This window comes from Vipera berus (assembly GCF_964194415.1).
Source record: "Vipera berus genome assembly, chromosome: 1".
Classification (NCBI taxonomy): domain Eukaryota; kingdom Metazoa; phylum Chordata; class Lepidosauria; order Squamata; family Viperidae; genus Vipera; species Vipera berus.
This window is the reverse complement of record NC_138202.1, coordinates 128793366-128820853: the sequence shown is the minus strand read 5'-3', so window position 1 is coordinate 128820853 and position 27488 is coordinate 128793366. Positions and strand designations below refer to the sequence as shown.

At 43.6% G+C, this 27488-nt stretch overlaps 2 protein-coding genes across 6 annotated transcripts in view; one reads left to right on the top strand and one right to left on the bottom strand.

Annotated features, from left to right (window-relative positions):
* Positions 1-23913, top strand: LOC308677074 (putative protein tag-53). Of its 5 annotated transcripts, none has more exons than XM_081343239.1 (8): positions 1-222; positions 13710-13928; positions 15185-15264; positions 17892-17970; positions 18998-19044; positions 20060-20180; positions 20290-20476; positions 23716-23913. In XM_081343239.1, exons 2-8 carry the CDS (start codon positions 13745-13747, stop codon positions 23792-23794), a joined length of 777 nt encoding a protein of 258 aa, XP_081199365.1. In that variant the 5' UTR covers positions 1-222; positions 13710-13744; the 3' UTR covers positions 23795-23913. The 5 variants fall into 5 exon arrangements, with proteins under 5 accessions (XP_081199365.1, XP_081199362.1, XP_081199366.1 ...); XM_081343236.1 differs by lacking the exon at positions 23716-23913 and adding an exon at positions 21151-23503; XM_081343240.1 differs by lacking the exon at positions 23716-23913 and adding an exon at positions 21446-21603.
* Positions 23892-27488, bottom strand: part of EPB41L5 (erythrocyte membrane protein band 4.1 like 5) — a 69509-nt gene continuing 65912 nt past the window's right edge. Inside the window, exon 26 of the mRNA XM_081343274.1 lies at positions 23892-27353. Coding sequence (XP_081199400.1) covers positions 27299-27353 — 55 coding nt within the window. The 3' untranslated portion in view covers positions 23892-27298. The remainder of the gene's footprint in view (positions 27354-27488) is intronic.

The following is a 27488-nucleotide window of genomic DNA, read 5'->3' as shown; positions in this document are numbered from 1 at the left end:
GTCTGTTTCGGCGCGGGGCCCGGAGTCGGGGCCGAGCGATTCGGTCCGAAGCGGGTCCTCAGCGGCGGAGGCTGAAGGAGGCGGCGATAGCAGGCAAAGGACGAGCCCGGCTATTTTTCCTCGGGAGAAGGCGAAGGGGAGGGACGGAAACGGCAAGGGGATGGCCTGAGAGACGAGCGAGCGAGTTGCTCGGGGCAGGCAGGGCGGCAACCGATTGCAACGGTATGTCTTGCGGCGGCGGGTGTGTGTGTGTGTGTGTGCGGGGGGGGGAGTTGTGCGATAGTGAAAAATCGGGGTCTCCTCTGTTAATTTTAAAACTGGATTATTTCCGTGCGTCGATGACTAATGCTCGACTCGGGTTCCCCCCCCCCCTTTTTTTAAATGTGGTGGATGAGGGAGTTTATTCACGCGTTCTCTTTTCCGGAGCGCCCGTGTCTCTCTCTCTCGACTTTTCTGCCTTTCTCGACTTGCTTTCCCTCTGAATTATAATGCAGAGGTAAGGAAACGTCCGCGAGCCATCAGATCTTCTTGGGGGGGGGGACGGGGGGGTGTTTACATCCCATCGATCTGGTAACTTATCCGATCTACAGTACACCTCCCATAATTCCCAACCAGGAGGGTGATGGACGTTGTGATCTTGCGTAATTAGTTTCGAGGGTAGGGTGGGGTGGGGGGGGGAAGGTTGCTTTTAGTCCAGAGGCTGTCAAAACATTTTGATCCAAAGACCCCCTTTACCTTCTCAGAAGTGATTTGAGGACTTTGGTTTATATTTGTTCCATGTTGGTGCATTACAAATTAAAATGGAAACATTTCAAAGTAATTATTTGATGTTGCAGATCCCCTGAAAAAGATCCCTGGGACCTCCAAGGTCACCAGAGCACCCAGCTGAGAGCTACCGCATACTGTGTTGAAGGCCACATTTCCTTCAACTTCAGAGGAATTTCCAAGAAGGAAATAGTGTAATAATCATTTTTTTTCTTTTATAACTGACTGTTCCACCCCTTCCATTGTGATGGTTGTGAAAGATCATGTCTTTTTCCTGCTTGCTCCCATCCTGCTGAGTTTACAGGATGGTGGAGGCAATCACTGATTTCTTCCAATATCTGCCCTTTTACTTGCACTTTGCGGCATATGCCTTTGCAGTTTTCTAGCACTGCAAGGTATTTAAGCAGGGCTCTATTAAACGAATACAAACTTGTATTGGGGTTAAGTTTCAACTTCCTGTTGGGAATACCTACCCCAATATCCAAAACCATGGGTCTTCAAACTCGGCCCTTTTATGACTCATGGACTTCAACTCCCAGAATTCCTCAGTCAGGCACACTGGCTGAGGAATTCTGGGAGTTGAAGTCCATGAGTCATAAAAGGGCCAAGTTTGAAGACCCCTGTCCAAAACCTAGAGCGTGTGGCAGCTGCTTGTAAGGCATTTATTAGCGAGTGGATGATCTTTCCTCCCCTGTTGCCTCTCATGTTCAACAGCTGAGCCCTGGTGTTGAAAACAAGCTCCAGAGCTGAAATCCGCAGAGACCTTTCCAGCCATCAGGTTTTTTATTGGGTTCAAAATATAAGGTATTTGGGGATATTCCGAGGGAACACAGGAACACTCTATGACAATGTCTTGCTAAAGGACAAAACACTGTTTATTTCAAAACAAGTTCTCGCACTGAATTTACTCTGTTGGGAAACGTACTGTTATCTCATTGAAGAAGAAATCCGAGACCATTTCAGTCATAAGTACAAAAAGTGAAGTAATAAGACACTTGCAAACTGGCAGATGCTTTCTGCTTTTAATTCATGCTGAACAGCCTCCTTCTCAGTTTTTTGGGTTTGAGGACAATTAACATTCTGTAGAACTTTGCTTTTGGTAGAACCTTGCTATCATATAACTTACTTCTGAGTTATCTACTTCTGGGTGGAAAATTAGCTGAGAAATAATGCTTGCCCAAGATACCATGGAGTTACCCTGTGTTAAGAGGGGTGGCTAATAAAATTAAGTTGATAAATAAATAAAGAAATCCCTTTATCAGTGTGGCCAAACATGTATTTGTCATTGTTACGTTCTTTATAGTTGTAGCTGACTCCTGGTGACTGTGGATAAAAAAAACCTGTCAGTTGTCCTGACTCTTACTACATAGCCAAAAAAAGAGAGACATATATTACACCCCAGTTGTATGTCAGAATCACTGTATGATAGAGTTCTTGAGGGTGCAGTCGCATAGTTTCCTATGCTGTGCCAGGGGTAAGCAGCCTTGGCTCTTTTATGACTCGTGGACTTTTAAGTCCACGAGTCATAAAAGAGCCAATGTTGCCTACGTCCATTCGTATACTGTTGGCTTCTCCTTCGATCCATCTTGTCCAGCATTATCTTTTCTATCAATCTTCATGATGTGTCTAACGTGGTTTTTGTATTGGGATCCTTGATTCTAATGAACATTTGAGCTTGATTTCCTCCATGGTTGTTCCTTTGGGTTGTCCAACAAGTGTGAAGCTGTTTCTTCCAGCTCTACAGGAGCAAATCCTTTTCAGAAATCTGTTCCTCCATTGATATAAGCCCAGTGTAATATTTGTCTGAAATGTCACTGTTGTTCATGAGTTTATATGCACTCCTTTTTGCGCGTCAATCTTTCTCTGTTGTATAACTACCAATACTGCAGCCTAGAAAATCAAACTTATCAACCATGTCATTATCTGTCTTAAATTCCTCTAGTTTTCCAGCAGACGTGATCTTTGTTTCCTTGATGTTCAAAGAAAGCCCAGCCTTTCACTCTTCTGTTTTAGAATTGTTCATCTTAGCTATTTGCCATTTTTTGCAACCAGGATAGTGTCACCTGTATGAATGAATTTATTCTCATCCCCTTGTGTATTGCAGAGACAAAATTAGAAGAGGTACCGTATATACTTGAGTATAAGCCGAATTTTTCAGCCCACTTTTTGGGCTGAAAAATTCCACTTCGGCTTATACTCCAGTCAACAAAAAAACTTACCGAGGACTTGTGCGCGGCCGAGGCTTTGGTGCTTCCGGGATCGCCCGCACCTCTCCCAAGCCACCGCCGTCCGAGACCTGCCGAAGTTTGGGGAGGTTTGGGGAGGTGCGCGCGCACCTCCCCAAACTCCGCGCCTTGCCTGCCTGCTTCTTTCCGCAGCGGAAAGAAGCAGGCAGGCAGGGCGCGGAGGAACGGAGATTTGCCGACGTTTGGGGAGGTTTGGGCGCCTCCCCAAACCTCGGCAGGTCTCCGTTCCTCCGCGCAGACCTGCCGACGTTTGGGGAGGTTTGGGCGCCTCCCCAAACCTCGGCAGGTCTCCGTTCCTCCTGCCGACCTTTGGGGAGGTTTGGGCGCCTCCCCAAACCTCGGCAGGTCTCCGTTCCTCCTGCCGACCTTTGGGGAGGTTTGGGCGCCTCCCCAAACGTCCCCAAACCTCGGCAGGTCTCCGTTCCTCCTGCCGACCTTTGGGGAGGTTTGGGCGCCTCCCCAAACCTCCCCAAACCTCGGCAGGTCTCCGTTCCTCCTGCCGACCTTTGGGGAGGTTTGGGCGCCTCCCCAAACGTCCCCAAACCTCGGCAGGTCTCCGTTCCTCCTGCCGACCTTTGGGGAGGTTTGGGCGCCTCCCCAAACCTCGGCAGGTCTCCGTTCCTCCGCGCAGACCTGCCGACCTTTGGGGAGGTTTGGGCGCCTCCCCAAACGTCCCCAAACCTCGGCAGGTCTCCGTTCCTGTTTGGGGAGGTTTGGGCGCCTCCCCAAACCTCCCCAAACCTCGGAAGGTCTCCGTTCCTCCGCGCAGACCTGCCGACCTTTGGGGAGGTTTGGGCGCCTCCCCAAACGTCCCCAAACCTCGGCAGGTCTCCGTTCCTGTTTGGGGAGGTTTGGGCGCCTCCCCAAACCTCGGCAGGTCTCCGTTCCTCCGCGCAGACCTGCCGACCTTTGGGGAGGTTTGGGCGCCTCCCCAAACGTCCCCAAACCTCGGCAGGTCTCCGTTCCTGTTTGGGGAGGTTTGGGCGCCTCCCCAAACCTCCCCAAACCTCGGCAGGTCTCCGTTCCTCCGCGCAGACCTGCCGACCTTTGGGGAGGTTTGGGCGCCTCCCCAAACGTCCCCAAACCTCGGCAGGTCTCCGTTCCTGTTTGGGGAGGTTTGGGCGCCTCCCCAAACCTCCCCAAACCTCGGCAGGTCTCCGTTCCTCCGCGCAGACCTGCCGACGTTTGGGGAGGTTTGGGCGCCTCCCCAAACCTCCCCAAACCTCGGCAGGTCTCCGTTCCTGTTTGGGGAGGTTTGGGCGCCTCCCCAAACCTCCCCAAACCTCGGCAGGTCTCCGTTCCTCCGCGCAGACCTGCCGACCTTTGGGGAGGTTTGGGCGCCTCCCCAAACGTCCCCAAACCTCGGCAGGTCTCCGTTCCTGTTTGGGGAGGTTTGGGCGCCTCCCCAAACCTCGGCAGGTCTCCGTTCCTCCGCGCAGACCTGCCGACCTTTGGGGAGGTTTGGGCGCCTCCCCAAACGTCCCCAAACCTCGGCAGGTCTCCGTTCCTGTTTGGGGAGGTTTGGGCGCCTCCCCAAACGTCCCCAAACCTCGGCAGGTCTCCGTTCCTCCGCGCAGACCTGCCGACGTTTGGGGAGGTTTGGGCGCCTCCCCAAACGTCCCCAAACCTCGGCAGGTCTCCGTTCCTGTTTGGGGAGGTTTGGGCGCCTCCCCAAACGTCCCCAAACCTCGGCAGGTCTCCGTTCCTCCGCGCAGACCTGCCGACCTTTGGGGAGGTTTGGGCGCCTCCCCAAACGTCCCCAAACCTCGGCAGGTCTCCGTTCCTGTTTGGGGAGGTTTGGGCGCCTCCCCAAACGTCCCCAAACCTCGGCAGGTCTCCGTTCCTCCGCGCAGACCTGCCGACCTTTGGGGAGGTTTGGGCGCCTCCCCAAACGTCCCCAAACCTCGGCAGGTCTCCGTTCCTGTTTGGGGAGGTTTGGGCGCCTCCCCAAACCTCGGCAGGTCTCCGTTCCTCCGCGCAGACCTGCCGACCTTTGGGGAGGTTTGGGCGCCTCCCCAAACATCCCCAAACCTCGGCAGGTCTCCGTTCCTGTTTGGGGAGGTTTGGGCGCCTCCCCAAACGTCCCCAAACCTCGGCAGGTCTCCGTTCCTCCGCGCAGACCTGCCGACGTTTGGGGAGGTTTGGGCGCCTCCCCAAACGTCCCCAAACCTCGGCAGGTCTCCGTTCCTGTTTGGGGAGGTTTGGGCGCCTCCCCAAACCTCCCCAAACCTCGGCAGGTCTCCGTTCCTCCGCGCAGACCTGCCGACCTTTGGGGAGGTTTGGGCGCCTCCCCAAACGTCCCCAAACCTCGGCAGGTCTCCGTTCCTGTTTGGGGAGGTTTGGGCGCCTCCCCAAACGTCCCCAAACCTCGGCAGGTCTCCGTTCCTCCGCGCAGACCTGCCGACCTTTGGGGAGGTTTGGGCGCCTCCCCAAACGTCCCCAAACCTCGGCAGGTCTCCGTTCCTGTTTGGGGAGGTTTGGGCGCCTCCCCAAACCTCGGCAGGTCTCCGTTCCTCCGCGCAGACCTGCCGACCTTTGGGGAGGTTTGGGCGCCTCCCCAAACATCCCCAAACCTCGGCAGGTCTGCGCGGAGGAACGGAGACCTGCCGAGGTTTGGGGACGTTTGGGGAGGCGCCCAAACCTCCCCAAACAGGAACGGAGACCTGCCGAGGTTTGGGGACGTTTGGGGAGGCGCCCAAACCTCCCCAAAGGTCGGCAGGTCTGCGCGGAGGAACGGAGACCTGCCGAGGTTTGGGGAGGCGCCCAAACCTCCCCAAACAGGAACGGAGACCTGCCGAGGTTTGGGGACGTTTGGGGAGGCGCCCAAACCTCCCCAAAGGTCGGCAGGTCTGCGCGGAGGAACGGAGACCTGCCGAGGTTTGGGGACGTTTGGGGAGGCGCCCAAACCTCCCCAAACAGGAACGGAGACCTGCCGAGGTTTGGGGACGTTTGGGGAGGCGCCCAAACCTCCCCAAAGGTCGGCAGGTCTGCGCGGAGGAACGGAGACCTGCCGAGGTTTGGGGACGTTTGGGGAGGCGCCCAAACCTCCCCAAACAGGAACGGAGACCTGCCGAGGTTTGGGGACGTTTGGGGAGGCGCCCAAACCTCCCCAAACGTCGGCAGGTCTGCGCGGAGGAACGGAGACCTGCCGAGGTTTGGGGACGTTTGGGGAGGCGCCCAAACCTCCCCAAACAGGAACGGAGACCTGCCGAGGTTTGGGGACGTTTGGGGAGGCGCCCAAACCTCCCCAAAGGTCGGCAGGTCTGCGCGGAGGAACGGAGACCTGCCGAGGTTTGGGGAGGCGCCCAAACCTCCCCAAACAGGAACGGAGACCTGCCGAGGTTTGGGGACGTTTGGGGAGGCGCCCAAACCTCCCCAAAGGTCGGCAGGTCTGCGCGGAGGAACGGAGACCTGCCGAGGTTTGGGGAGGTTTGGGGAGGCGCCCAAACCTCCCCAAACAGGAACGGACACCTGCCGAGGTTTGGGGACGTTTGGGGAGGCGCCCAAACCTCCCCAAAGGTCGGCAGGTCTGCGCGGAGGAACGGAGACCTGCCGAGGTTTGGGGACGTTTGGGGAGGCGCCCAAACCTCCCCAAACAGGAACGGAGACCTGCCGAGGTTTGGGGACGTTTGGGGAGGCGCCCAAACCTCCCCAAAGGTCGGCAGGTCTGCGCGGAGGAACGGAGACCTGCCGAGGTTTGGGGAGGTTTGGGGAGGCGCCCAAACCTCCCCAAACAGGAACGGAGACCTGCCGAGGTTTGGGGAGGCGCCCAAACCTCCCCAAAGGTCGGCAGGTCTGCGCGGAGGAACGGAGACCTGCCGAGGTTTGGGGAGGTTTGGGGAGGCGCCCAAACCTCCCCAAACAGGAACGGAGACCTGCCGAGGTTTGGGGAGGTTTGGGGAGGCGCCCAAACCTCCCCAAACGTCGGCAGGTCTGCGCGGAGGAACGGAGACCTGCCGAGGTTTGGGGAGGTTTGGGGAGGCGCCCAAACCTCCCCAAACAGGAACGGAGACCTGCCGAGGTTTGGGGACGTTTGGGGAGGCGCCCAAACCTCCCCAAAGGTCGGCAGGTCTGCGCGGAGGAACGGAGACCTGCCGAGGTTTGGGGAGGCGCCCAAACCTCCCCAAAGGTCGGCAGGAGGAACGGAGACCTGCCGAGGTTTGGGGAGGTTTGGGGAGGCGCCCAAACCTCCCCAAAGGTCGGCAGGAGGAACGGAGACCTGCCGAGGTTTGGGGAGGCGCCCAAACCTCCCCAAAGGTCGGCAGGAGGAACGGAGACCTGCCGAGGTTTGGGGAGGCGCCCAAACCTCCCCAAAGGTCGGCAGGAGGAACGGAGACCTGGGGAGGTTTGGGGAGGCGCCCAAACCTCCCCAAAGGTCGGCAGGAGGAACGGAGACCTGCCGACGTTTGGGGAGGTTTGGGGAGGCGCCCAAACCTCCCCAAAGGTCGGCAGGAGGAACGGAGACCTGCCGACGAGCCGCGGCCACACAGGGTATTCCTGTGTATTCAGGCTTGCAAAATGGCGGATCGAGCCTCTGCTGGCGGCAGAGGCTTGCAGAACGGCGGATCGGCTTATACTCGAGTCAATAACTTTTTCCAGTTTTGGGGGGTGAAATTGGGGGTCTCGGCTTATACTCGAGTCGGCTTATACTCAAGTATATACGGTACTTTGCAAAGATTTGGTGGTTCCAGTTAACTTTATATTAACCATGTACAGTAATTTATATAAAAAAATTAAACTTAAAAAAACCCTGGAGAGAAAGAGATGAATCATGCTTAGCGATTTCTTAGACCGTTGCATCTTTCTGCCTCAGAAGCAACAAATAATATAGCTCTCGAGAAAACAGTTTTGAAGCTTGTCTGGGGAATAGCCCTGCCTTTTTCCTCTGGTCAGTTTTACTTGTCATTGGATCCCTTGCCATATGAGATACTGCAGCTCTAAAAGTGGTTGATGGATTAAGTGGCTTGCATGAGCTGTCCTAATCTTGACTGCCTGGGGTTCGTCTATGAAGCTTTGGACCTTAATGACCTCAATATAATATATTCTTTTGGGGGGCCAAAATGATATAACTTCCTCTAAAGTGCATTTGGGGATTCACGCTTGAACAAAAAATAACAGATGTTGCTAGACTCCAGTGCCACTCTGCCACCATGGGGTTTTTATGCCAACTCTGCCCTTTTGCAGAAATAAATTCAACTACTGTCTTAATTCTATGTGATTTTAGATAGAAGCTGAGCAGTGATCCTGTTTTTAGGGGAAGTTATTCAGGGGTGAATCTCCCTCCTTCTCCCAGAGATCACAACAAATCAGAACATTTTTTCAGAACTTTCTAATTCTTTAGAACGAAGGACCTTAATAAACGTTACTGTTATAGAACCAGAGTCCTCTTTCTAAACTAGTCACAATATGTGGCAAGACCCAGATGCCTTTTGCTGATATTGGAACAACTGAGCAGTGTTGGACCCGATTAGTACCTCAGAGGGAGAACGTCAGGAAATCCCAAGTCTGAAGATTGGACCAGGAAGTGACAAAGGATTTCTATAGGATTACCTTGATTTAATTTTAATATAATTTTTCAGTCCTTTGGTCGTCTGCCATTCAGAAGATGAGTGCGGTAAAGATTAGAAAATGGAATTCTTTGCATATTTTCCCCCCACTATAATTTATAAGGATATGAGTACATTGATCTGGGCTGCATAGAAATAGTGAAATGCTAATTGTGTATGGAGCCCCTAGCATAGGAGAGGACAGCTGCTTGCAAAGAGAGCATCAACAATTATGGAAGTGCAGCATTAGTCAGTTTCCCCTGGTAGACTGGATAGGAAATGAGCTAACTGTACTTTACTGGCAGGCTACATTAACGGAATTTTGCAAGTCTGAAAATAAAAATCTCTCTTCTATAGCCTGATAAGTTCCTTCTGAGTTTCTTTCTCTGCCTATTATGCACTTGTGGACTCTGCCTTCTCTTATTTGTAGGCAGCATCTCTTCCCATCAACTCTCCAGGTCATTCCCACATTTCACTACATCTGCAGAACTGCTCAGGGACAGCTGTAAGAATTCAGTTTAAAGCAGGTCTTCTCTTTATCTAGCCCTGATGGTAGAAGCCTTTGCTGGCTTGCTCGAAATCCCAAATCTGGAGCAATGCAATGAACCCTTGACTTTCCGGAAGAGTCTAACTGTGCCAGTTAGCGTGGAACCCCAACGGGGGGGAGCATCACAGTGCAAGTGGTTGCTCAATTAACAATGGATCCCACCTCCCTCTGCCATCCTGCTCCTCCCTCCCCATCTTTTAATTGGGCCGTGGGTTCTAGATTTTATATTACTTATGTTTTTAATTTATTATAATATATTTATATCTATCTACCTACCTATCTTTATATCTATATATCTATATCTATCTGTCTGTCCATCTATCTAATTTAATTTTATGCCTGTAAACTGTCCAGAGTTATCTTGAAATAAGCAGCTTATACATTTTATAAATAAATAATAAATAGATAAAATATACAATGCCACATAATACCTTCTCCTCTATGACTCATACCTATGGAAGCATGAAGTTATAAGCTCTAATTATTATGGAATGGCTAAACAATTTCTAAGATGTTGTAGGGGTCCTTTGGAATAATCTCTCTTTTACTCCTTCCAAACAAAATAATTAGGGTGGGATATGGTTTTTATTAATCACCAGATATACTGACCATATTTTCTTAGAAAAAAAGGGCAGACCTGAAAAAGGGGCAACTCTGAAGGATGAAAAATGTGTTATTTGTCTTTGTAAAGGAAGAGCAAAGCCAAGAAAAACATTACAGAAATGCTTATTTTACAAAAAAATATCTAAAATGAAACGGTATATGTAATATTTTTGAAAAAGGCGGTTCAGTTTCCATATTTTTTTACATGAATGTGAAAGACTGCATTAAGTGGTACCATTTGCACAGTTAAACGGCCAAAATCAAGGTTATTTTTTTGAAAAATAAATCTAAAGCACAGATTTCTGAAATGAAGGACTGTTCTTTTTAATAAATGACACATGGTCACTGTGGGTATATGTGCTGTTTGAGATTGGGGGGTTGGGATTTTCCCCCCTGGTATGTTCACTTTTTAAAATACAATTTATGGTTTTTAATGTATTTTTTTAATCTTTGTAAGCCATCCAGAATTGTGGCCTTAGAAACCTAAACAATAGCAACAATATTTTGCTTATTTATTTCATACATTTATGTTTCATACATATCATGGTTGATTAATAAGTCATAGTTGGCTGGGTTCCCACAACATGCTTAGACAAACCTAAAGTATTTCAGTGCATTGTGTACCTGAGACCTGTAGATTAGTTTGGTAGCAAGTCATTTAACTTGGCCCTAGGATTAGCAACAAAGTCTTCCCCTAAGCAAACTATTCAGTATAAAATGTGTGTGTGTGTGGGGGGGGGGGGGGAATTCCCACCAGAATTTTATTTCTATCCATGTTACTTCTCCACTTTCCACCTTTTCCAGTTCCACTAAGTGCTATGGCTAGATTTGTATTTTTCTTTAACCATTAGTTAAAAGCTTGAAGCATTTTACTGTATTTCTAAGACAGTTCATTAGTGAAAAGCAATTAATTGCACTTAAGTGTGCAGAAAAAAAAGGTTTTGTTTTGAAAAGAGATGTCATGTTAGCTAAATGGACTGTAAAGTGTAATGTAACGTAATGCTATAAAACTACATGTAATACCGACTTTATTTTTAAGAAGAACTGTAGATATATTTTTTTAAGAAGCTTATAATTTTCTTTTAGCTGAAAAGAAAGATACCATGATACCTTTTGGGGAAAGATACCATGATAAGTGAATTCATACATTTCTAAGAAAAGAAGCATGAATTAATTACTTCTCAGATACTCCTTCATGTAAGCTATCACAGCTGCTAATACCAGTAGCCTTCGACCTACAGCCTTTTGGTTTAGTAACTATTCAAAGTTATAATGGCACTGAAAAAAGTGACATATGACTTGTTTTTCACACTTAACAACTGTTACAACATCCCCCACGGTCATGTGCTCAAAATTTGGCCACTTAGCATTTGGCATCTATTTATGACAGTTATATTGTCATGGGGTCATGTGATCATCACCATCTGTAGCCTTCCCAACTGGCTTTTGACAAGCAAAGTCAATGGGGGAAGCCAGATTCGCTTAATGACCACACGATTCACTTAACAACTGCAGTGATTCACTTAACAGCTGTGGCAAAAATGTCCTAAAATGTGGCAAAACCTAGCAACAGAAAATTTGGGCTCAATTGTGGCTGTAATTTGAGGACTGTTTGTATTTACTTTAAACATTTCACCTAACTTTTCTATAATTGGAACAAAAAATAAATGTCAGTAAGATAAAGCAACATGTATGATAATATTAAAAATGACAGTCAATTTAACCATATGCTAAAGCATACAACCATCAGCAGTGCCCAAAAGAGCGTGGAGGAGCACATGTAATTATCATAGTAAAGAAAACTAAGGTTTACGTGTTTGGATTATTTCTGGCCATTGTTGCTTCGCCAGTGTATTTATAGAGACCGGGAACTGGTTTTACGGGGTGACTTAATACATTGTGTTATCGTTGGCACCAACAGAATGCCATTTTTTCTTTCATGAGAAAAATTATACCATCCGGCTTGGTAGCTGGGAGGATTTCTTCTGTGACTTTATGTCCTCCTGTATTGCTGGAAAAAATTCTTCTGTTTTTTTCATCACTGCTCTCATACCTCATGCTTTCTGCTTTCAGGTTTTCTTCCTTCTGTTCACTGTTACCAGTTTGTATATTACCGGTTTGTAAATTGACTGATCATCATAGGAGTAGAATTAAAATTCTTTGTTACTTTCTGTTATTTGATTTTACAACCAGTTTTTTTAATTTCCACACCTTTTTTTGTAAATTTAACTTTCTCCATTTTATTCTACTTTGGGGTCCTGGATTGTTCACCCAAGGTATTTTGCTGCTCGAAGCTAAGCAGAAAATGATGTCATCCACTTTGAAGGGCGGAGATGTGACATCGGGCAGGCAATTAAGGGGGTGGGGGGCATCTATTAGATTACAAATCCCATAAATGGGTCTCCCATCCTTGAAAGTTACATTTGGAGGAAACCAATTATTGCTCACTGCCTTTTGGCAGGGATGGCTAGCCTGTAGGCCACGTGTTGTACCAAAGTCCAGCACCCTATCAGAATATGCGGTGGCTGAAATTTGGTGACAATATGGCTGATTTGGGGCAGTGCGAAGTTTGGGTTCCTTTTAAAAACAATTGTAGAATTGAGAGTCCGTGGCTTCTAAGAAGTACAGGTAGTCCTCAACTTACAACCAATCGTTTAGAGCAAGGGTCCCCAACCCTCGGTCTGTGGGCCAGAACTGGGCCGCGGCATGCCAGCAACCAGTCCACACAAACAGGAAAGCCCTGTCCGTGAGATGCAGGTAGCACACAAAGCCACACCCCCTCTGGTCTGCGGGGAAAACCTCTCTCTATGGAACCGGTCCTTGGTGCCCCAAAGGTTGGGGACCTCTGGCTTAGAGACTGTTTGAAGTTACGGCAGTGAAAAAAGTCACAGCCGTTTTTCACACTTACGATCGTTGCAGTATCTCCCATGGGCCTGTGATCAGAATTCAGACACTTGGCAACTGGCATGTATTTATAACAGTTGTGATCCCCTTTTGCGATCTTCTGACAAATAAAATCAGTGGGGAAATCAGATCACAACTGTGTCACTGACTTAACAACTGCAGGGATTTTTCTAACAACTATGGCAAGAAAGGTTGTACAATGGGGCAAAACTCACTTAGCAATTGTCTCACTCAGCAACAGAAGTTTTGGGCTCAATTGTGGTCGTAAGTCAAGGACTACCTGTAGTGGGTTAGTCTTTTGCCCTTTAATTCTTCACACATGGCCAGAATTGTGTTTTATCGATCCTGGCCCATCTTGCATTGAAATGATCACCTTCCCACCATCCCAACTGTTAACAGGAGACAACAATTGCTTTTGAGTTGTTTTTCTGGTTGGGTTTTTTTGTGTCACAAACTAGTGTCGCTGTAAAAATGTATTCTCCTATTGATAGGAGGAATACTGGTTACCAACCCCCCCCCCCGCCTCCCCCCAAAGAACAGATACAGATTGCTTTGCCATGCAAAAAAGAAACAAGCCATTTTCCCTTTGCACTGAAATAAGTTTGTTTCCTTAATTTGATTGCATATCCAAATGCTCTCATTTGAAAGCAGGGTATTTGCTGACACCGTTAATCAGAATTGTTAATTTCCTGTACCTGGGATTTCCAGTCCACGCTGCAACACTAGATATAATAAAGCATGCTTTACTGTATGAACAGGGCCAATTTTTCCCCACTCATATGATATATTTAACATCATAGACATTACACGTAGTCTGAGTGATGTTTTGGTCATGTAAGGGGAACCACAGATATGCCCAGATGGTTTCATTGTTGAGGTTGCCCATTTTTATCCTCTCTTCACCTATGCGTTTGTGCAGTATATTTGTGCTTTATACTATTTAGTTCTTAACGTGGATGTCTACGTTTTTCATATATGTCATTTTTATCCATCCAGAGTCACTTCTGGTGAGCCTATACAAATTCAGTTAATAAGCAAATGAAATAAATGATTGCAGTAGCCTTCTTATCTCCACTTCTTATCTTGTTTCCTTTTTAGCTTGGAGTTAACTGGAGGGCCTCATCTCCACATGGATGTGTTTTCCAGCTAACACAGGGATGAAAAGGAAAACGGCATTTTCATGGAACCCAGTGAAACAGAGCAAAATTTCTCCGTGCGATCGATATAAACATGCTTGCTGCATCTGTAGGGGGTTCCTTTATGTTTATGGTGGCCGGAGAAATACTAGCTTGAGTGATTTCTGGAGATTCAAAATAGGTAAGGTACCCTCTTTCTGGTTTTATTATGCTATGAAAAGAAATGCCTGAAGCTGCAATCACGCAGTCCTGTTGGAATATTGCTGTTTTTGAAAGAGCCATCAGGCAGAGGCTATCAAGCAAGATAATCTGGACTATTTTAATAATATAATTAGACATTCAATGAGGTGTTGTAATGGCCACTATGGATCGGTTATCGAATCCATTTTTATTTATTGTTTCTGTTGCCTTCACATTACCTTGTATGAAGAGGTGACCAGCTAATTCCTACTGGAAACAGATGGCCAGCCTCAATGATATAATCCAGCAAGACCTCACTTAGTACACTTGTGGCTGAAAAAGTAATGTTATCTAAAATGGTAGGCTGCTATACAGGTAGTCCTTGACTTACAACAATTCGTTTGGTGACTGAAGTTACAAAGGCACCAAAAAAGGGACTTACGGTCTTTTTTCACACTTAACAACCATTGTGGCATGATCAAAATTTGGGTGCTTGGCAAGTGTTCGTGATGGTTGCAGTGCCTCGGGATCATGTTATCACCTTTTGTGTCCTCCTGACAAGTAAAGTCAATGGGAAGCCAGATTTTCTTAACAACCGATTTACTAACTTAACACCTGCACGGGTTCACTTAAGAACTGTGGCAAGAAAGGTCATAAGATGGAGCAAAACTCACTTTTAACCATTTTCTTGCATAGCAATGCAAATTTTGGGCTCAGTTGTACTCGTACGTTGAGGACTAACTGTAACAGAATAATAGCTTTATATCTGGGAATAGAGGAATGCTGGTTTCATAGTGGGAATGGAAATGATCCAAATTGGATTTTAAGACTACTTGATTACAGCATGAGAACCCTGGGACTTCACAGGATACTTGACTGTGCCAAGAGGCTGAAGTGATGTTTTCAAAACACATCGGCCAAAAGGAGCAGCAACTCTGAGCCAATTCTTCTCCTCCCTCTCTAATGTCAAACACATCCTGTGTTCTGATGCTATCCTCTATATTTCTTTGCAGATTGCTAGTGGTGGGACAAAAAAAAACAAAAAAGGTACCAGGAGGCATTTGAATTGCATGTTTAGCTAAGTGTTCAGGAAGGGGGGGGGGAAATGGAGCTATTTTTTTGGGATGGCCCCATACGTCCAGGATGTGATTTGATTTGCAGAATCTACTGGTAAAGTTGTAATTCTCAAAGAGAGCAAGGGCAAATGCTAATCAAAAACCTGCCTCGATGTCATCGTATGCTCTCTTTCTACTGTAGTGAGTAATGAATGGGAGAAACTGGACAATTCAAACGATGGCCCGGAAGAACTGGAAGAGCACACAATGGTGGATTATCAGGCAAGCTATATTAGCTATTAGCTATAAACCACTGTACCAGGTAATCCCTGTCTTATGATCACAGTTGGGACAGGAATTTTGGTTGTAGATGGTAAGTCAAGGTAGCTATGTGTCTGGAGCTGATTTTTGGGCCATGTTTACCATGGTCATTAAGCAAATCATGTGGTTGTAAATCTGAACCGTATGGTAAATAGATGAATCATGTTTTCTTAAGCAAATCCATTCTACTTAAACGGGCAGGTTCCCCCCCTCCCCCCCGAAACTAGCAAATAATGCTGGAAACTGACAAAAAACATTGCAAATCATGGGTTATGTGATTGGTAACTGGTTGTAAATTTATTTATTAATTTAAAACTGTTTGAAATTAATAAATAAATTTATGACCAGTTACCGTATCCCATGATCACATGACCATGTTATTGTTACCCATCTTGTAATCAACTCTGGATGGCTTCCAATCAAAATAAGTGTGAGCTGAAATGCAGTCTTGATATGACTGCTGGGGGAAGGGGATGCCATAATGTTTGGTGATAGCCAGAGCTGGAAGTGCTTTATGGGCAATAAAACACCCCGTCAGAGACTGTCGTATATTTTGAATGATTGTTAAATAAGCAGTCATCCGGGGGGGGGGGCTACCTGTCATTTGTTTCACCTTTTTATTGGCATCTTTTTTTTGTAAGATATTTTATTGATTTGTTTAAAACATAAATCACTTAATAATTGGTGAACAGTGTGTTGTCTGGGTTATATTTGTAAAACAATCACTAACAATTGATTTCTACAATCCATAATCCACATAATAGTTTTACTTGATTTCCTCTTTTCCCAAAATATCCTCTTTTGCAAACATTGAATTAATACAATTCTTATTATTTGGATAGATAACAATTTAATATATATATATATATATTCCCAATAGTCCTAAAAATAATAATCACATCAATATAATATTTCTTTTCTATCCAATCATTCTGGTTGGCTTATCATAGATCCTGTTACAGTCCTTACTTTAATTTGTTTCTTCCACCAAATTCTAGATATTCTTACTGGATTATGATTTTCTCAAAAATTAATTACATTTCAGAATTTAACTCTGTTTTTCCATATGAACCATCTCAGACTTTTACATTTCTTAAGGAATAGATAAAACAGTAGAAAAAAAAGAAAGAAAAGCAAGAGTAAATTAGCATAAAAAATAACATACTACTTAAAATATATAAAATGTTAATGTCACTTTTCTCCTGTTTACATGGTCTCTATTAGCCATAACCTATTACTGTCACTACAGCTGTGATTAGGCTTGTGATAGAGAGGGAATGATGAATGTTGCCAGGGTTGGACACCCCCTGGCTAAGGGGAATAATCAAATACATTTTTCTAAGACCACTTTTTTTAAACCTTCTGGAACAGTAGCTCTTGTGCAGAAGTTGCCAAAAAGACTTTTCAGGCGAGCAGTTTTTTTAAAAAAGCCTCTTTTCCTGGGTGTCTTATATCATCTGCCAGACTGGTACCATAGTTTTTGCCAACCAAATGCTTCCAGCAGCTACATAATCCACTAGAGGTCCACTTTGATTAGCTTGTAGACCCAAATGGTATAATCTAAAATATGATTAAATTTTAGGGGCTGGGTGGGCTGGGCTTGCTCAACTGTAATAATCTCTGTGTTGTAGCTTTAATGAAGGAAACATTTAAATCAACTCTCATCACAAGGAGCATTTTGTATAACACTGTTAACATAATGGAATAAATGGAATTAAATAACACTATCAATACCTGTCTTTGAAGTTAACATGTTTTAAGTAAACAGTTTAGGTTTTCATCCTCGCTGAAAAATGCACTGTCACTGATAACTGCTGGTGATGACCTATAAAGCCCTGAATGGCTTGGGTCCGGGTTATTTGAGGGAACACCTGCTGCCAGCATCAAGTTCCCTTCGTCCAGTGCGCTCACACAGGGAGGGTCTTCTCAGGGTGCCGCCGGTAAAAGACTGCCGGCGGATAACACCCAGGGGGAGGGCCTTCTCTGTGGGTGCGCCTACCCTCTGGAACCAGCTGCCCCCGACCTTCGATCATTCCGCCGGGACCTGAAGACCTGGCTCTTTGAGCTCTCCGGCCCAGGCTGAGAATTTTTAACTGGGGTTTTTATTTTTAGGGATAATTTAATCTTTTTAAATTGTTTTTTAACTTTTGTATTTTGTATTGTTTTGATTTTAAAATACCCTGTAAACCGCCCTGAGTCCTTCGGGAAAGGGCGGTATATAAATCTAATAAAATAAAATAAATAAAAATAAATAATTGTAATGGGAGGATTTGAATCCATTCTTTGCCTGCCTCCCTTGCTGATGGGCTAGAAGTTCATACTGAAGCACAGTTGAATATTTTTGATGGCCTGGCTTTGAGAAGAACATAGAACCATTTGATACCGGAATACAGACAAGTTGTAATTTGCAGTGCTCCTTGATATTATGGTTATATTTAGCCTGAAAATGTTTGTACTAAGCTTAATCAAGAAATGAAGCTTTCTGCTGAGGTTCAGCTTAAGAATTTGGTTTGAATCTTGCCCTAAATGGCAATGAACTGTACAAAATGCTAATGTGATTCGCTGGAAAATAATTGTTGTATTTGCAGGATATCCTGTATATCTTTGGTGGAATGGTGGATTCAGCTTTCACGCAGAAGATAAATCCTTTATGGATGTATGACACAGGTGTGGAACAAATTTTATCCTTCTGATATATTTATGCATGTATTTCATAACTATACTAATTTGTATTAGGGTGAATATTTTGAGAAAAGGCATATGTTTGATGAGCATTTTTATTCACGTACAGCCTATTCTGGAAAAGGTTGTAGATGAGGAAGAGATTAATATATCAAACCAATAATTTTCTCTTCTCTTCTTGAATGCTTCAATGGCGATCTAAGGAGGTACTGGACATACTGTACGTCTGTGGAGATTCTCAGTCATCCAGGTCATCGTTGTTTCAAAGGTGCTTTTTCAAAAGGCAACTGGATGGTTTTTTTCCCCTATCCCTTGAGGAAGAAGAACACACACACACACACACACACACACACACACACACACACACACACACACACACACACACCACCTCCCCATCACAACTGAGGGAAGCTTCTTGGATGAGAAACGAAATGCTTTCTCCTTCCTCCAGGGGAAAAAAAAATCCAGTTGCCTTTTGAAAAATCACTTTTGAGTGTAGATACTGTATTCCCCCCCACCCCCACCCCCTCAGGAGCTGAGTCAGACAAATACTCTGTCTAAAGTTGAGTTAGCCTAGACCAGGGGTAGGCAACCTCGGCTCTTTTATGACTCATGGACTTCAACTCCCAGAATTCCTGAGTCAGCTATGCTGACTCAGGAATTCTGGGAGTTGAAGTCCATGAGTCATAAAAGAGCCGAGGTTGCCTACCCCTGACCTAGACTGATACCCTGAAACCTGGGAATCAAGGGAATTGTCATCTGACACACATGAAGAGCCCTAGATTGTGATGAGATTTGCCTGGTGCTGTTTAGAAACAGTTCCTAAAATGAAGAGAACATTGCCTTGAGAACTGTGTTTGGAGCTGTATTTATATTGTGTGTTGTTGGTGAAGGAAATACAGCCTGCAACTTTTCCTGTCGTCTCTCCTTTTAGTGCTTGCACAGCACTGCAAGTAGAACAGTAGCACCTTCTCGTGGCTAATGCTATGACTGACATTTTATACACCTGCAGGTGCAACCAAGTGGATACCCTGCCGGCTCCCAGCAGTAGAGGGTGAGGTAAGGATTAACAAAACTAAATATAATGAATCATCGGTGAAATCTGTTGCTTTGTTGATCACATAGCTTGCTTAGTTACAGACTTTGGAAACTGCTTCAGACTAGATGAGCCATAGCCCATAGCCATAAGGTAGCAAAGTAGGTTTAAGATGCTGCTGCTTTTGGTTTTCTGGGACATTCACATTATTCGCACTTCCCATTTGGAAATGAACCTCTTTAATTTTGAATGTTGAAATAAGAATGGTACTTTGGCTACAATTACTTTTATGTATGCAGTTATCCCACAGATTGAATTCCTTGTTAGTTACTGGAGTTTCCCCATAACCAACCTCTCTCCTTCCTTTCCCATCCTCCTCCCTGCAATTTAAATCCTGTCAGACTAGCCACTCTATGCACATATCGAAGTTAGCCGTAGCTCACAAAAGCTTATGCTTTTTAATAAATTTTGTTAGCTGGAAAAGGCATACCAGACTTCCTGTATTAAATGTGGAGTCTGTGCTTGGAAACCCAGGGAGCAAAAGGCACGTGCATTACTACAGTTCCAATTCAGACCAACCAAAAGAGCCCCATTCAAATACTAGCCTCTAAAGGGGCATGGCTTTGTGTGTGGGTCTGGGCAAAACATATGTGGAGCATCTATGCATGGATCCCTCTACTTTCCTTACAAGCATGATTCCACAGACTTAGCCAGAAGTTATATTTCGACAGTTTTGACTTCCCATTTTTCTTTCTGTTTAGCAGTGGGAGAACATCGTCTGTACGTAGTAGTAAACTTTCAAGTCATTTCTTCTCCCTTCTCCACAAAATATAGTTTTGATATATAATAATATATCTATAGTATCTGTCTGTTTTCCATCTGTCTCTTTATATCTTCCTACATATGCATGTTCATGCTCTTAATTTATGGAGATGTTCAGTCATTTGAGTGGGAGTGGTGCAATTCCATTTTTATTGGTGTGATGTCAACAGTAATTAAGGATGGTTGCTCCATTTTGTCTTCTCTCTCCATCTCTAGCTTCAAGTTCCTGTTAATCGGAAGGGCCATAGTGCAGTAGTCTACAGGGGCAATATGTATATATATGGGGGATACATTGACATTAAAGGTGCTTCCCAAGAATTCTGGACCTTTAATTTTGGTAAGTTAAAACTTTCTCACCAGTCACATAGCATATAATGGCAGATGTGAGGAAAAATGTATTTTATCTATTTAAAAGGTAATTAACTCGAATAATTATCTCCCTTCAGATACAAAACAATGGGCCCCTGTATCAGCTGCATCCAGTGGAGGTGGCCCGGGTCCCCGACATGGTCATTCTGCTGTGGTTTATAGCAATGGCATGTATTTGTTTGGAGGATTAATGGGACTGAGCGAACAGAAGGACTTCTGGATGTGGGATTTTATAACCACCAACTGGTCCAGTATCAGGAGAAGGTAACTGTTGGAAAGTACTTCACTAGCAGTTGCATAAGGAGTTGAAGGGGGAAGATAAAACTGTTTTTCCCCTGCCAATTGTTCCTACACAGAAGAGCAAGTCAATCTTTTACCCTTTAGCCCACGAAGACTAGCATCACAACGTTCCAGTTACGTTAGCTGGGATTTACAGATGTTTGCACATCAATTGAAAATGGGGAGATGGTTGTCTAAAGGGGACTTGAGTGGCATGGGAAGGCCCAGACAGGAAAAACCTTGATACAGAGTTGAAGTTTCTAATATGAGTAACTTTGGAAGGGAGCGATTGGTTTTTGTTTTTGTTTAGAAACAAATGCTTTTGATTACATGATTCATTCCTTTTATTTGGGCCATTGTCCAGTTATGAAAGGATAGTATTTGCATTTTGAAAAAGAAATACTGAAGTGACAGAAGTATCATAATAGCCAGTACTGCACAGAGAAGACAATTTAAGGAGCACGGACAATATTCCCATGCATTTTAACAATACCTGAATGCATAATTTATGGGAACTGTTTGGGGTGGACTCTAGAAAGTGTTTCATGACTTTTCCGTGCATTAGCCTGACTGGAGAGAAGCATTGAGAAGTTGAGCCCATTTTGATGAGCATAAGTCTCACCCTTGTGCTGATTTATCTCTGCTGTCTTTGCCTCCAGCCAGGGACCTCCAAGAGTGGTGGGCCATTCTGCTTTAATCTTGGAAGATTCCATGCTAGTCCTTGGTGGAGGCCTTTCTAGCACTAAGCCAAGTAGTACTTTGTGGCAATACCATTTTCCATCTCAAATGTGGGAAAAATTGCCTAGCCCAGTGACATTTTCATCCAAAGCATACCATCAGATGCTGGCAACTGGATTTGGTTTCCAAAGGGCTGCTGATTGCCCACTGAGATCCCTTGCTTGCCGGAAGTCCAAAGAAAAGGCTTGTTCCAAGCTATTGACTCTTTCTAAACAGCACACCTGTTTCTGTGAGCATCTTCATGACGAGCCTACATACCAGATACTCAACAATGAGGGTGGCTCTGACATAGAAATGAAAACTTTTTGCCAGTCTTCAAGGGATTCTCTAGGATTCTCTTCCTATCAAACCACATCCAGTGCAGAATTGAATTCAGATCCGGCAGCAGAGTGGCTGTGTAAAGAAGGAACCTCGCATCTCAACATTGCCAAGGAGCAGGACTTGGCCACCATGGATCTAAGAGATGGAGGGTCAAGCTTGGGCTCGCTGAAAAATGAATGTGGAGACATTTGTGAATCCTCTGTTGTGATGCTACTTGTTGGCGGTAGACCTCTTTCCAGCTCCTCTACAATCTTATTTTGGCAAATTGAACTAAACAGAACTTAAATACCAGACATAGGCTCAGTGAAGTCAGCACCTAGGAAGAACCTCTTGAGTTCTTGGGTACAGTTGCATCATGAAACCTAAATTCATACTTTGTATGACCCTGAAATACATGGGAATCCATAAAACATTTCCATGCAGTAAAATAATTCCCATGACTAAGCTAGGTAATCGTAATTCAGTTCCAGTGGCTGCGTTGGCATGACAGGCTTACATGCTTATCATTTATTCAGCAAACCCAATATTCTACATTTGCACTGCAAATTAATCTTGTGGATTCTGGTATAGATTAACAATTGTTTGGCTACCTAACAGGCTAGCACAGGTGCTTGCGCTCTATATTCTTGAGTTTGCAGTTGAAATGATATTTGAACTCTGTGTGTGTGTGTGTGTGTGTGTTTGTTAGCATATGCTTAGCTGTTGTACTGCACTGTTTAAAATTGCATTTTTCCTAAATAGGAAATTCATCAGGCTCCTATATTAGCTCCTCCAATACAAGCTAAAGTGCCAGAGCCATATAATTTTATAGATCTATAGGAGTCATTGTGTCTGTTCCAACACAGTTCAGACAATCTTAATTCATATGAAATAAGGTTCTCCAGTTGTGGCTTTTTCTGACCTAGAGTACTTTATTACCTAGAGTAGCGGCATGCAGGCAATTACTTATATATATCAGCACTCTCCCTTCATGAATATGTGATGGATGACATCAGATTATTAGTGTATCTTTTCTATACACTGTCCTCTTATCATGTCCCTTACTAGGCATACAACCACTGTTCTGGAAAACGTAAGCACAACTGGGCCTTACATATGTCACACAGAAATAATTTGATGTCCCCCAGTGTTGCTTCTTAGTTTTTTTTTCTTGTGAAGTTCACATTGCCAAGAATGCCTAGGCATGTTTGTTTCCAAAATCACAGCCGAAGGATTTTGGCAAACATCCCATAGTGAAGTTGGGATTGAGAGTGAAACATGGATTATCAACTTTTCAGTCCAGGGAGAGGCAGTTTGTGCAGCATAGAAAGGGGAAAATGGTTTTCAGCTTGCCTAGTATTTTACTGATTTAATGTTACCAGTTTGACATAAAAATCCACACTGGGTTGATCCTCTCTCTGTGTCATTTCATGGACATGTCTATGTAGTTTCTGTGACAAGAGCATAAAAGAGTTTTGTCACCATTTTTCTTTTTTGAACTAGCTCTGGGATTTTTCTGGTAGTCTCCTATCCAGATTCACTCTGGAAATTTGGAAATCAGCAGAAACATTTAAGCATTTGCTCCTTTTTATTTTTTATTTTGCACCATCAACAGCCCTGTCAGAAGTGATTTTGCTAATAAGTCATTGAACTGCAGTCTATATGAAATATCTTACGCAGTGAGAAAATGATCCCTTTCTTAATTTTTGAGAGAAAAAAAATCACGAAGTATACAGCATCAGGAAAAGCCTGAATGGTGCCTTTTTGATAATTTTCTCTTAAGAAAATGTCTGTTTTATATGCTGCAAAAATAGTTATATGAATTATATTTTTATACTGCATGAATTCTTAGACTAAAACTAAATTATATTAGTTTAATTTTGTATCTATGTTATTCACTGTTCTTTTACTTTGTTAAAACTATGTATTTATGATTTTGTAATGGTGGAATATTGAGAAAAAAAGCCAAAAATCTATGCTCGCTGAATGATTTGCAGCTTGGCTGGAGATGAATGAACACTTGACATGTTATAAGACAAAATTTCCTGTAGCATTACAGCTGGGAAACAAGATGAGTGGTTGATTCTTCATTTGTATGCTGATTGGTATGCTCATTGGGGATGAAAAGTCAAATACACTGCCTTCCTTTTCTCTCCTTATTGCAACTATTTTTAACATTCACTTAGGTTATCACCAGGAAGTAGAAATGTGGGGTCACTTCTGCTGCGAAAAGCAGGATATTACTCCAAACCAGGATATCCTTAAGGAAGCAGAGGATTTTGTCAGCATTCTGAAATACATGGATCAGCAGTCCCTAATGCTAGCGCATTGTTCTGCTAGAAGAAAAACACTTAAGCAGACATTTTGAACAATTGTGTTGTATTTAGAAATAAGCTACAACTTTCTGATTGATTCCAAGTGGTCTACAAATCACAGTTGTTGTTCCCTTATACAGTGTTTAGCGCAATCATTCTAGCATAATTTTTACATCTGGCATTACTTATTACACACACACACACACACACTTAAAAAAATAAGTTATACTTTGAGCAGCTACATCATTTAAAAAGATACAAATACAGTAGTTAGTTTTTTCTTTAAAAAATCAAAATAGAAGTTCTTACATACTTCATAGTAAGTTTGTCCAATTAGGGAGAACATGTGAAAACAAAGGAATCTGTAATCAAAACATTAAATCACATTAGGAATGTTATGGCAGAATGCTCTGTAATCACTCCACATGCATTCTGTTTCACACAGAATGGGTGAACATTTTGCTCCAAGAGGAATGTTAATGATTAGCGTTAATAATCACAGAAACTTTAGTTACGGAGCAACAAGGTGTGTTCCACTTTGCCCAGAGAGACAAGTACTGTCACATGTGACATGTGAAGAAATACAGACAAATATGAATGACTTTCAGCTTTATGCATGCTGCAGGCAAATTGTATTTGTAGGAATAACTTCAGAATTAAGCCTGAAGAAAGGCTTCAGCAGTCAAACAGGACTGTTGTTAAAAATACAAACTAACTTAAGCATCTGTGGGCAGCTTGATAGTGAACAATAAATAAATGCAAATTGCAATTTTGCATTCATTAGTCAAAGCAAAAGAATCTGCTGTTTTGGTCCATTTTAATCAATCACAAGAGATGCTCAGGCAATTTCCAGAAGCCCCCTTAAGAGACCTGAAGCCTGCAGTGGAGGCTGTTCTATTGATGAAAGGCTTTCAGTTCTTTAGGTGATAGCTGTAATTTCATGTCTTTGTACATATCTGCCAAGAAGACAACCCACTGATAAATGTGGTGCCAATAATAATAGTATTCCATTTTCCATACCACATTACAGTTTCTGTTTTGTTTTGTTTTTAATGAAAATAGGTTATGTGTTTTGGAAAATTCTGTCAGTTAAATGAGTAAGGATCAAGTCAGTAAATATATTGCCAAACGAGGCAGTGATACTGTAATGAAAGAGCAATTCCTAACTTACTTTTTTTCGTTTTTGTCACAGCTGTAGTAAAATAGGTTAGTAAAATAAAATGACAACAGCCGTTGGATTATTATTATTATTGTTTTAAAAAAGGTCAGCACACAGTATTCTAGCCGTTAGGATTATCCAGCCAATTTAAGGTAGCAAAGCTAACTTTCTGGGTAATAGTCAAACTACCATGTTCTCCAATCTCTATTCATTTCTACATCAGGATCTAAGTGTCATCCTAAATATTCTCATCCCTTGTAAAAATATTGGCAAGGTTCATAAGAGCATTTGGGTTTACCTTGGCTCAGAGAAATGTTGGAGAAATCAATAAGCAATTAAATGTTACCTAAGCTATTTCAGAAGCCATGCCTCCTGAGTTCTGGAAATCAGGATATGTCCTATGGTTATTGATACTAAGTTATTTGCCTCAGTATATCCCCTCCCCCACTCTGGTTACCGTTATATTTTATGGAGCAATTGCTTAAAAGTATTGCATATTAAAAGTATTGCAAAGTAGCCAGTGTTATTTCACCAGCAGCAACCAGCTGAGAAAGAGAGCATGTATAGTGAAGTGATGTACACTCTGTTTGCATTTTTGACATCACTTCCACTAGGAAAGAAGCTTTTGATGGAGGCCTTTTGCTTTTCCTTTCAGAGCTCATCCAAAAATTCATGCCCTCAGGTTTCCTTGCTTAAATTCTTATAGGTTTTCCGTTAGAAACAGAAGAAGAAATAGCTTAATGCACACAGCAAGCAGAGCCGTTTTGGAAGGAACAGAATTAAGATGTTGTACAATTTTCTTGCTTAGTTTGAAAAGGGACAGAAGATGCAGGATGACTTCGATAGCTGACCCATAGGAATAAATCTTAACTGCCCAAGCCCAAGGGTATTTTTTGTTTTCTGTTTTCAAAAATTCTAAGCATAAATTAAACTCAGGATTCACTTAGGTTTTTCCCCCCTGAGTTTGTAACAGAATGTAGGTTTAGTTCAAACTCATTCAATCAGCAGTTTAGTGGGCAAAGGAAGGAATCCGATGTATAAATAGCTACTCGTCTAACATAGGAAAGTTAGCAAAATGTTGGCGAATATTTTGCTTTTTAATTTTCCAGTCATGCACAGAAAAACATTCGAACTACAAGATTATTGCAGACTTGAGGAAAGGTACAGAATGGAGCACAGAAAAAGGACGGTAAATTCTAACTGTACACATTTGAAGCAATTTTTTAAAAGCCTCGGATTATTTCTGCACAAACCTTAAAACTGTCCAAAAAAAAAAATAGCTAGTGGAAAGCTTCGCTGAGCTTGGTTGTTTTCTTGCAGACATTTCATTACCAAACTAGATAACCTCATCAGTGCTAGAAAGCGGTGGGCTTTGCTCTCTTTTTATATATTAGGGTCTTATCCTGTCAAAAGAGACAACCAAAAAGTAAAAAAAAAATTAATACACAGATGATCAGAAATTACCACCAGACCAACAATGAAGAAGTAAAGAAAAAACCTGGTCAAGGAACTACCAACTCAAGAGAAACAAGCTAATAGCAAACAACAGCCTAATCAAGAAACCACAAAGACTGGTCCCACCAACACCGACAGGGCAAGAGAACAAATGTCTGCAAGACAACAACCAAGCTCCGAGAGCACCAAGGACTCCATACTAGATGCGCCATCTACGCCTTGCAATATTTTAGTGACTGAATGGAACGAAATGTGAAAGCCTTCCATCCACACATAATAGTAGCCTTGACATTGTTTAATAAAACACTGCTTCTTTCCTCGTGAGAGCATCTGCCAGCAGAATAAATTGCAATCGAGGTGCTGCAGTTTCACTTCCATATATTGTTAGCAAAAGTGTAGACTGTATAAGATTATACAAAAGAAGATAAAAAGAGATGGCCACAAAAAAGTACTGTAAAAATCTCACTGCCATTTTCTTTTACAGTCGCCACCAGCTTCCCCGTTATTGGGTTTAAGCCAGAAAAAAAAACCAGCAGCTTATCCCTGTGAGCATTTTCATTTGCACCTATAAAGCAGCAAGGAATTCTCCAGCAAAAGCATTACAGCAGATGAAAACCCTGTGGATTTCATGACATCTCAGCATTTGTTCCCATATATTTTGCCAAAGATACTCAGGTTTCCCAGCAGCTCGGTGGCCTATAATCATAGTCTTAGTTCCAGTTGAAGGATTTACTGTAAAGCAACCATTCTTTGTTAACCATGGCATGAACATGGCTTAATTTCAGGTAAGTCCTTTGCAGTGGCTCACTAAATATACTAGGAAATGAGATTTGTTGAAGCTCAGAGTTCAGTGGTGAGTAAACATTTCTGCTGTGTAGTATCTTCAGTAACCGGACTGGAAAGAAAAAAAAATATATATATACATAATCTTGGGTGGATGATGAACAGAAAGCCCATCTTGGAATCATACCTGACTGAAGTTAACTTCATGGTCAAGTGGAAAGCAATTTCAAACATGTTGTGATGTCAT

Bases quoted from the DNA above. Each gene is read 5' to 3' on its own strand.
- LOC308677074 (XM_081343236.1), top strand. From the start codon at position 13,745: ATGTGTTTTCCAGCTAACACAGGGATGAAAAGGAAAACGGCATTTTCA. The intron at 17,971-18,997 runs GTGTGGAACAAA...ATACACCTGCAG, and splicing joins TTTATGGATGTATGACACAG to GTGCAACCAAGTGGATACCC. The intron at 20,181-20,289 runs GTAAGTTAAAAC...ATCTCCCTTCAG, and splicing joins ATTCTGGACCTTTAATTTTG to ATACAAAACAATGGGCCCCT.